The sequence below is a fragment of the Manacus candei genome, unplaced genomic scaffold (genome assembly GCF_025592945.1).
Source record: "Manacus candei isolate 608988 ecotype Guabito, Panama unplaced genomic scaffold, ASM2559294v1 h1tg000057l, whole genome shotgun sequence".
Taxonomy (NCBI): domain Eukaryota; kingdom Metazoa; phylum Chordata; class Aves; order Passeriformes; family Pipridae; genus Manacus; species Manacus candei.
In genome coordinates this window covers 5,171,243-5,182,181 of record NW_026138105.1, presented here as the reverse complement: position 1 = coordinate 5,182,181, position 10,939 = coordinate 5,171,243, and the positions used below count along the sequence as shown (strand labels likewise).

The window sequence follows — 10,939 nt, the reverse complement described above, 5'->3', positions numbered from 1 at the left end:
GGCGGGAGGAAGGAACACGCGGGGGTTACAAAACCCCCACCCCCCGAGCCCGCAGTGAAGCCCCGGAGGCTCCGCAGCCTCTGAGCCCCCTCAGGAACTACAGGAGCAAAGAAGCAACGCTTCGTAAAACTTTATTGATTTATCACTTGATTAAAGCACGGAATATTATAACTACTATACATTGTATTTTCATGTAGAAAACTTTACATAGGTTTTCATATTATATAATTTTGGTATTCTGTCAAAACTCTATACATCCATTGGCAAGAAATGCTCTTTAAATTATTGATAGTAAATGCACTTAATATGGAGATATTAAAAAAACTTAGGCATTTTAAATATGTGAAAACATACATTTTACACAAATAAAGGTGCTGGACAAACTGAATTTACAGATTAAAGGGAACTGCACTTTTGATAGAGTTACTATTTTTAATCTTTCTCCTTTAGAATAGTAAGACTGAGCTAAAATCTGGGGTGTGTTGGTTGTAGTGGACATTGTTTGAGATTGCTCTGTTTACAGTTTGGAAAGTGAGTCAGGAGACGTGGATAACAAACTGCCCTAAAAACCACTTTTTCCTGGACTGTAAGACACAAAAGAATCAACATGAGGGGTGTTTCTAATCGCCATGAAAAGGGAGTTTTAGGGTTTCCCCTCGTTAAATCCTCCCCAGCTCCCTCCTGAGGGGGTCTGGAATGAGACGGAACAGCAACAACGGGGGAGTCTGTTTTTAAGAGCAGTTACAGAATCCTTTGAAGCACCACAAGGCCGAGAGGTGCCGTTCTCACCCTGTGTATTGCACAGACCCGCTGTCAACGCGGGGCCGGCCCCATTCCCGGTCCCACCGGAGCCAACAACCCCCCGTGGCAGCAGAGTCGGGGGGAGGGAACAAGCCGGGAGCTCTGCAGGAGGGCTGAGCTCCACAGGGGGGTCTGGGGGTTCTGCCCTTCCTGACTGTGAGGAAAACCAACGAGTGCTGTGGACACAACCTGCACACCCCCTGCTCGTTGCTCTGACGGGGACAACGACCCCAGCCATGGGACAGGATTAAGGCTCTGACCACCCCATTGCATCCCAGTCCCCCTCCTTCACACGCTGCAGAGTCTGGGATGGCTGGATGTCACATACCCCACACTGCAGCAGTTTATAACCGGTGTAAATACAACAAAACCTTTTCTTAAGGAAAAGAACAGCCTCAGACCAAAGGCTGAAAGGAAGGATGGATTAAACATCCTTATCCTACATGCAGAGAGTGCAAATGCTGCCCCTTAGAGTAAAGAAAGCCCAGGAAGCAACTGTGAAGTCATTTAAGGTCTCAAAATTGAGACTTGTTTCAAGACACGACTGTAGGGCTTTGAAACCTGTGACACACAGAGGAAGGTGCAGCTGGGCCAGTTTTGTGCCTGATGGGACACAAGGGAATACATTCCATGAGGCAGTGACACATTCCACATCTGAAAAATAACCATTCAGATATTTTCTTTAGGACTACCTAGGACCAGAAGGAAAGGAATAGCATATTCTTACAGATTTAAATAGAATTCAAATAAATACTTCATTTTCTGCAGTAACCAATGCAGTGACATTCCCAGGGAATGAGCAGCTACATGAGATGCAACACAAAAGGACATTTCAAACACAAGTTAAATACCAGCATTGCTTAATTTCAGTCTTTTGCTATTGTCATATATAGCCATATATTGCCTTCTACTAAATAGCAGTGTATAGATTTAACCTAATGGGCATTTCAAAGTCAAAGAGCCACAACCACCATTTATTTTTCTTTGGTTAAAAATAAAAAGTAAAAATAAATTGTGAAAGCCTTGTCACTACTACTTGACTGCAAAACCTTTCCCTAACAATGCTTACGTAGGACAAGCTGATGAACTGAGGAGCACCGTAGGAACCCTTTGGAAATAGCTCACTAAAAAAAAACCAAACAAACAAAAAAACAAACAAACAAAAAAAAAACCAACACCAAAAAAAAGAAAACAACAAAGACAGCAAATTCCCAGCAGCTCAGAGAGGAGTATCCCAAGACAACCTCAACTCAGGCCATCCTACCAGGAAACTCAACTGAAAAAGCAGAATAACAGGTTATACACTTAGGACCATTCAAGTAGGTAGGTTGTAATTGTTTGTTTGTTTGTTTTTTTCTTTAAATACTGTTCTATTTTAAGTTTGCTACTCTGGATAGCACAGCAGTTAATGTAACACTTTGTATGCATTATGTTAGGAAGTGGAGCCTTTTCTCTCACCTTGCCATGCTTTCCCAGTTTAGAGAAGACTTAAAACCTGAAATTTAAAATTATTTCACAGGACAAGCTGGTATTCTGTCATGGAAACATTGTCACAAAAACTTGATGCAGTTCAAGGAAAGAAATAAAACTCTCCAGGGCAAAGCTGTGGTGTCACATCACGTTTGCTTCACAGGTACCTTCAGAGCACAGAAACTCTTAGAGCACATGGATGAACTTAGTTAATTTTGCTAGAGTTTTTTGGGAATTCAGTTTTTCTTTTAGATCCCAACAGGAACTAACAGCTGAGAACAGAAATCATTTGCACAAATCAGAGGTTGCAGATCTGCAGTAAATGGAGACCAACTCGTGTTAAGGACAGGACTTCTTGCTAAACAGTCACAATTGCTGCTAAATACATTGAACTAAAGGGTCAAAAACGTGGGTTTATTTGTTCTGAGCCTTGTCTCAGATGTTCCTCTGTATGATCTGTCCATGATCTGCCAATGTATGAAAGGAAATGGAAAGCTTTTTCTTTTTTTTAACTGCCTTTAAGTCAAGCCTAACGAGCTAAAGGGAGTAGATGCTATTGATGCTCCTGATGTAAAATCTTCCGTAAAACCAAAAATAAGTCTCAGAAGATACAGTACTGATATTAAAAAGAGTTTTTTAAATTACTTGCTAAACAGGAGGAAAACCCTCTCTCCAAATATCCTATGGGCTGTCCACATCAACACCCCAGCCTGGCCTGGTCCTGGCCACAAAGGAAAGCCCAGAGGGGTCTCAGGTGGTTCCTTGGCCACTGCAGTCGAGTTTATTACGAACACATGAGCCAACATCACAAGGCTACACAACTACAGTCATTACTTCCAAGGGGCGTAATTTCTGTGGAGAGATCCAGCTGATTTATCAGCTCTAGCTGGGATGCAGGACCGAGCAGTGGATAAAAGACTGGGAGAGAGAGAACGGATCATGAAGATGACGAGCATTGAAACAGAGACTGTACACCTACTGTATTGACTCTGGAAGCAATCATTTAAATAAAACTGCTGACAGTTTTGTAGGATGGACAGAACAGGATTATTTTCCTCGTCCCCAAATGCCACTGTGGTAAGAGTAACTTGCTGCCGCGGTGATACGCCAGGCTCCCATTTTTTCCCCGTCCACTTCAATCCATCTCTGGAGCACAGCTTTATGTACAGGCCCTGACAGCAGCCCTGCTCGGGGCTACCAGGAGGGCAAACTCCCTCCCGCTGTCCGTCCGTGCTCCTCCGTCCCGCAGATGTTGAACACGACCCCGATGCGCAGGAAGAACCTCCTGAGCACGGCGCGGAGCTCGGGGATCAGGTCGAACTGCATGAGCTCACACAGGTACGGGTAGTACGTGGCCGCGTGTGCCCGGAACTGTCCAACACACAAACCACAGCGTTATTCTCTGCTGCTACAGGGAAACACAGAGCTTTTCCACGTTCATGGCCACAGCAACTTGGTAAAGCACCAGGCGCTGCCGAGCTCTGCGTGTGTTTGCGCAGCCCTTGGCCCTACGCAGAGTGAGACTGGTCTGTGAGGTGGTTCTGATACCACCTCAGCCTAGAGCTGGTATCAGGGACTATTGGTAGCAATGTGAACATTTGCATTCGCTTTTCTTCAAAATTATTTCTACTATCACTGTCAGGGAACTGGAATTCCAGTTTCACAGTGGTGAAATTCACCCCTCCCATCCTCGTGCAGCTGTAACGCGGCACAAGCCCATCCATTACTGGACAGTCATTGTGCTTCTATATGAAAGCTCTTCAGTAATTCTATCCCCATTCCCACACAGCTGAGAATTCCAGGGATGCAGCCCCATTCCCAAATGCAGAGTGCCTGCAGACAACAGGGCTGCCACTGCTGTACTGTGAGGAGAGCACTCGCCATGAGGAACTGCCACCTCCAGCATGCATAGTAATGCAGAATGAACTCTGAAGCAGGAATGGGAAAACATACCTGAACACAAACAGACATGACTTCCAGCCCCTTCTTACCTTGTCATCACTGATTTTTAGTGTTTTAGTTAGAAGCAACAGCAGGAGATTGGTCCAGGCTTCTCTGTGGCTTTCTGAGTTGACAGTAATAAAATATGCCAGGGCTTCACTGCACACACTGGAGAGAGGGCACAGGCCACACAGACCATAAAGAAAACACTTATAAAGCTTTTTATAACATGCAGTTTGTCCTCTCTGTATCTTGTTTTCAAGCAAGATGCACTTCAATGGGAAAGTTTTAAATCACATGCAACAACTTTAACTACATAAATTTGTTTTGTCTTTTCTGTTACAGGAGTTGTTCCAGGTAACTTAAAATACTTTTCATGTTGGCAACAGAGAACGACGGAGACAGAGATGGAAAAGTCTGACTTGACCAATAAACATTTTGTAATTGAAGTGCTGTCACCTTCAACCTGCAAACACTATTTCCTGACTCCTGGGACAGCTGAGAGAGCTCTCCCTCCAAATCTAGGCTGGTTTAAAAAAGAACTGCAGAGCTCAGCGTCACGGATTAAAGAGGAATTATTATTGTATTAATAAATTTTTGGTCCCTGCTGCAGACTGTAAACACAAGGTACAAACTGTACCACTTAACTACGGCTATTTTAGGACACACTTAATTAAAGAAGCAATGGAACCTTCCCTTTTACACACTAAGCAGATTAACACGTCCACAGACACTGGTAGATCAGAATCCACTGCATTAGTGCCAACAGCAGGCTTGGAAGATCTTCACATCTGATCAGAGATTAGTAATTTGAACTTTTATGTACCAACAACCCATCCAAATATCTTTTTATATTTATTTAGCATGATTTTCTACATTTGTTTAAATTCTAGGTATACAGCAACTTACACTGCACTCCCTTTAGATTATTGTATCCTATTATACCTCTGACTATCACTATGGACTCTGGTGGTAAAAGTACTCAGACATCATCACTTCTGTAAAGAAAAGCCTATGTCAGGCAAGAAGGTGCTTCCTTTGTTCAGGCAGATTGTTTCCTTACCGCTAAATTAACTTCTAATAGAGAGTGGTTCTATCTGCTTATCCATGGTCATCTCCACGGACTGGGCTGTTTGTCCCCAGGCTGGGCTGTGGTGGCTCAGGGGGAACAGCCCTTGTCCCCAGGCTGTGAGCTGTGGTGGCTCAGGGGGAACAGCCCTTGTCCCCAGGCTGTGAGCTGTGGTGGCTGAGGAAGAACAGCCCTTGTCCCCAGGCTGTGAGCTGTGGTGGCTCAGGGGGAACAGCCCTTGTCCCCAGGCTGTGAGCTGTGGTGGCTCAGGGGGAACAGCCCTTGTCCCCAGGCTGTGAGCTGTGGTGGCTCAGGGGGAACAGCCCTTGTCCCCAGGCTGTGAGCTGTGGTGGCTCAGGGGGAACAGCCCTTGTCCCCAGGCTGTGAGCTGTGGTGGCTCAGGGGGAACAGCCCTTGTCCCCAGGCTCTCCTACCTGAGCAGCCGCCGCTGAACCGCATCCCAGGAGTCCCGCCGGCTCTCATCCACGTACATCCGGAACAGGATCCTCAGGCAGCACGCCAAGCTGCTGGTCTCTTGTTTTAAGAGATTGGGTTTTGATTTACCCTTGAACCCTAGAGATCAGTCACACACAGGAATAGAGGGAACATTCACATTTGGAGTTACTGGCCAAAAATGAAGTTTACCAACACTACCTGCATCAGTGACTAGTAATGGTTTCTTGTCCAGATAGTATTGCCTCCTCTTTGATTTTGACTGAAACCTGATCTATTTATAAAGACAATTTACTACAGCAGTAGCAGCTGTGTAGCTCTACTTTAATCAAACAAAGCAGACAATTTAGCAAACAAAAGCATGCAACCTTCAGCTGAACTGTACAGGTTATTGCAAGTCACACTGTAGTGTTGCAATAGTTAAAGCTGAGGTGGAGCTCAGCATTTTTATCAAATAAGAATAAAAGCCTCACCTGCTCTCCATAACACAGTTCGCTGCTCATAGTTTGAGTTAAAGGCTTTTGAAAACGAATGAGACTCTTGCAGACAATCCAGTAACTTAAAGAGGTGATGAGAAGACATGTATTTGTACATTCCTTGGTCCTCTGTGTCAATGTGGATATCTGCATCCAATGCGTCTCGCTAAGGGGCAGGGGAGAGAGAGCACATGCCATGACCCACACTAACTCCAAATTCCATTTTAGGTGCAAGTGCAGTATCAGTGTAATAAAACACAGAAGAGTGGTGCTGTCAAAGATCAGAGTTGTACTATTCTCAGAGGAGTACTGGAGAAGAGAGAAGTTATGGTCTATCCTAGTTACTGGTAAGAACATAAGAATCAAGAGCAAGGGGAGAATTTCCTTATCAAAGCATTACAGTCCAAGCAATACAACACAGAACATTTCTTCTCCTCTAGAAGCTGACTGGGTAGGTCTGTTGAATTCTGAAGAACATCAAAATGAACCACAAAAACAGTGCAAGTTTAAATGTTGCCTGGTGTAGAAATTCCCTATCTTTGGCTCAGGTCAAATTTAATTAAATTGGTCAATATTTTTAGCTAATTTCACTAGGAATTTAACTATACCATCCCCAAAACACTACCTGAATGCACTAGGCCCAAAATTCTAGCTTAGTGCTTTATTAAAAGCCAAGCAAGAGCTACTGTGCACTATTCCCTAGAATCAGAACTTTCAGGAACACTGATGTCTCCAAGGCTGGCAATGAGTGGAATCTTGACCTCTGACTTTGCTCAAATTCAACTTCTGCAAAAACTCCTGTGCAAACATCCAGAGGCTGAGTAGAGCCTCAGCTGTGACTAAATGAAGACACTCAGACTAAAGAGCAGAAAAGAATGCTTTCCCCAAAACAAACCAAAAACATTCTTGTTGAGTATGCATTCATTGTAAAAAGAAAGATAATCTATTATATTGACAATTAAAATAAAGGCAATATAATACTGCAACAGGCAGACTGCCAGGAAGCATTGGAGGCAGACAAAAAAAAATCACAGCTTAAGAGTAATTTACACACACATTCAGGGTAGTGCTGAATTATTAAAAGGAAGAGACTATTTTGTAAATACACATCACAGTTTGTATTTTACTGTCACAACAAGGTCACAAGTAAGTCTGATGGTACCTGAGCTGCAGCCATGTGCTCAGCATCCTCCTTCTTGCTTGTTGCTGGATAGAACACTATGTTATCAATGGTCTGTATCAACTCCAGCTGCACCACACACTTGATAAGGAGGCCGGCAAATAGTTTCTGGTCTAACGAAATGGAGCAACACAAGTTTCAGAAGCAACTCACACCAGTTCACTTACAACAGGCTAACAAAACAGGACAGTGCCATTAGCATTTTGATAGTTAGTGATGCTGTGAATTATCTTCTACAGAGAAAATCTCTCTGCAAGGCATAAACACAAGTTGCAAAGATGTATCCCAAGTTTAACTGCCCCAAAACTACAAAAGTGAACTAAGACTGGCTATAAAAATGCATTGAAAAATCTTGCCCATTCTCCTTACTTGTATAAGGACCACCCTTCCAGCTCTCATCTGTTGGATTTGAATATTGACTTTGTCCTCTTTCGGAAGCATTTTTATCCATGCTGCTTAAAGACTGATGATCTAGGTCCAAATCCTAAAAGAGAATGCAGAGCAATTCCAGCAATCCAAAATACTAACCCTCAATCAGCTATCAGTTTTCAGATGACTTCACTCATCTTAGATTCAAAGGCTTCCTGAATCCATTCTTTACATCCCTTTTTTACAATGACACCAAATACTGTCAATTCCTTGTCAAGTGTATTGACTACAACAGAATATTTCAAAAGTTGACCTAACACAAACCCCTTTAAAGTCAGTTTATTGCCCTGAATTAATTCTTACCAAGTGTTTTTCAGATGAATCTTCCTCCATTCCTGCAGGCCTCCATGTCAGTAAGCTTCACAGAGCAAAAAAAAAAAACCAACCAAACAGAATAAAACAAAAAAGGTAAATATTGTTGCTCTGGAATTGGGTATTAGTATAAGAATGAAATTTATGAACTTACACATGAGGAATAGTTGTTTTGAAGATTTCTAGCATACAATTGCATGTCTGGCCCCAGACTTCAGGGCTGAATTTCTGTCCATTGAGTATTACCAGGTTTTCCAGGCAGTTTGTACCTGATCGTGCCAACTGCTCATTATCTGTGGAAAGAAACATTCCATATTTATCAAAATCTACAATATCAATGAAAAATTAGGCATTCCCTATTACTGCTCCATTAACAGTTTATACTAGTACTGTGAAATGCATGGTGTCTTGGCTCAAAGCCTTTCTGTAAAGAATGTTACAACAATATCAAGCTGAGGAACCTACTGAATAAAAAATAGTTTCAAGCTTCACAAGATGGAAATCCAACCAGGGAAGACAAAGGACAGGACAGAAGCAGAAAGGAAGCACACAGTGAGACAAAGGAAGGAAAAGTAGCAATCATAAACTTATGATTTCCTGCAAGATCATCCCCCCAGATTCCATGCTGCCAACATGCAGGATTACAGGTGTAGGAATTGGAGCCTGAAAGAAAACATGTTCTTCTGCAGGCTGTATTTGAAAGCACTCAGTGGGTGGGAGAAGGGGGGAAAGGTGCAATGAGAGAAAAGGAAAAAAGGAAAAAAACCAGAATGTACATAAATACCTATATGTGTAAATAAAGGAGGTAATTTATCTCTGCAGTCAAACTGAGAAAGTTGTTGGCAGAACCCTCAGAAGATTAACACCACCTTCCCAAAGCCTTTGCTGTGTCACAGTAACACCACGAGCACATTATGAACACAGAAACAGAAGAGCTGCCCAAATCATTAAATAGATTGGTGCTCAAATATTCAAGATACATCAATACACTGCATAACATACTGTCCCCCAACGGTAGCTCCTATTCTTCCAAAATTCAGGTACCTTTCCCCTCCTTGAACAATGAACATTTTAAAATAAGATTTATTCAAAAGATACAAGTAAATAAGGTACCTTGTTTTACACACCAGTGCAACTGTGCAAGTATGTCAGGAAGAAGGATCTCGTGCAAAGCCTCGTAGAACTGGGTGAAGACGTCGCAGATGGCGTAGAGCGCGTGGTTGCACGTCGTGGTCATCCACTCGGATTTCTGGGGGAGAGAATGGAAAACCTTTGGGTTTATGTGGGTTCCTCCATGATGGCTTGGCTTATACCTGGCTGCTCAACAAAAAAAAACAGCCTCTGAGGAGAGGAGGAGAACCCAGATAAAACTAAAGCCTCACGACTGCAGGTGTCTGGTCAGAAGCTCTTAGGTGGTCACGTGAACATGGCTCAGAAAACTGCACATGTTCACAACAGAGAACGTTCCCCTTGAAAATAATCAGACAGACAGAACACACAGAGAGGTCACTGGACACTATGACAAGTTTCATTCATGCCACAGAACTCAACAGAACACAAAACGTGTCGTAAAGGCTGGGGCACTATGGGGGTGGCAACACACTGACAAGACAAATCATACAAAATGCTGCCTTAGTTGTGCAAGTTCCTAAAAGCAGAACTCTAAAAAATGCTTGCGTTGAGAGTTTTTTTGCTTTTACCTCTGTTTGTTGTTCAGGGAGTTTCATATTATCAAAAATCCGAAACACAATTCTGAACAGGTCTTGCCACCAGTGCTTTTCAAAGGTATGCCCATAACTCTTCATGATTTCAAACATCACTGTTAAGCCTCTATAAACAAAACCAAACAATTAAAGGAACAGATGTTACAGTGAGTTCCAATGATCTCTTTAATAACTGAATTTAAAAAAAAAAAGGAAAAAGAGAAAAGCTTTATTACCTTGTTCGAACATCTAATTTGCAACGATTGATGATACAAGAAAGTTCAAATAAAATGGGAAACCATCCTCTGACCCATACTCTGTCCCCAGGAGCCACATTCATGTCATCACTTGTGTATTCTCTTAAAACCTTCGAGATGGGCAGGAAAAAAAAAAAGATTTAAAACCAACAATCTTAAAAAAATCTTTAAATGTGACAGATTTAGATACTACTAGTGGCACAGACAGACTTGGAAAGTTAGCTTAGTTCCTACTGCAACCCTCAAATCCTGTAAAATATAAATGTAAGATGTAACTATTTGCAAAAATACTGGAAAAAAATATATGGAAATAAATACCTCAATCTGTTTTATTTCAGTCCAACTAGAGGCCTTACAAGTTATCAAGGTTTGGGCTTTTTAGAAAGCAACTTTAACAGGGACAGACAACTGTCATATAAATATAGGTAACAAGGAAACCTAAAACTGGCAGAAACCAGTTCTACACTTCTCTAGTACCTTGAATGCTGTGTGCACTGGGGACATGCAACTGCAATGGAACTCCAGGCTCTCTTCAGCCAAGTGATTATTGTATTCAGTCTTCATACAACAGACTGATGTAGAAAAATATGCAAGTTTGTATCCAATTAAACTAGGCAGAATTAGGGGTGACAGAATAAAAGGTATTGCTTTCCAGGTCATCCTAACACTACAAAAACACAAAAAAAAACCCAAACAAGGACTACTTCATTTGGTTATTTCCAATTTGGACTTATAAGACTGAACATTTTTTAATTAGCCCTAGTTTACTGCTTACATAATACCAAAATTACTCCTAAATCCAAACAAGCTTTTAATACAAACACTTGCAGTTGAAGTTTAAGTCTGAA

At 42.2% G+C, this 10,939-nt stretch overlaps 1 protein-coding gene across 2 annotated transcripts in view; it reads right to left on the bottom strand.

The window, feature by feature from the left end:
• Positions 1-115: 115 nt before the first annotated feature.
• ARFGEF2 (ADP ribosylation factor guanine nucleotide exchange factor 2) overlaps positions 116-10,939 on the bottom strand; it is a 35,668-nt gene continuing 24,844 nt past the window's right edge. For both annotated transcript variants that reach the window (XM_051802706.1, XM_051802707.1), the window contains 11 exons: positions 10,071-10,201; positions 9,832-9,961; positions 9,245-9,380; positions 8,286-8,424; positions 8,123-8,177; positions 7,760-7,874; positions 7,373-7,503; positions 6,208-6,376; positions 5,716-5,854; positions 4,263-4,380; positions 116-3,642 (listed from right to left, as the gene is read on the bottom strand). In XM_051802706.1, the coding sequence (XP_051658666.1) occupies positions 3,466-3,642; positions 4,263-4,380; positions 5,716-5,854; positions 6,208-6,376; positions 7,373-7,503; positions 7,760-7,874; positions 8,123-8,177; positions 8,286-8,424; positions 9,245-9,380; positions 9,832-9,961; positions 10,071-10,201 (1,440 nt within the window). In that variant the 3' untranslated portion in view covers positions 116-3,465. The remainder of the gene's footprint in view (positions 3,643-4,262; positions 4,381-5,715; positions 5,855-6,207; positions 6,377-7,372; positions 7,504-7,759; positions 7,875-8,122; positions 8,178-8,285; positions 8,425-9,244; positions 9,381-9,831; positions 9,962-10,070; positions 10,202-10,939) is intronic.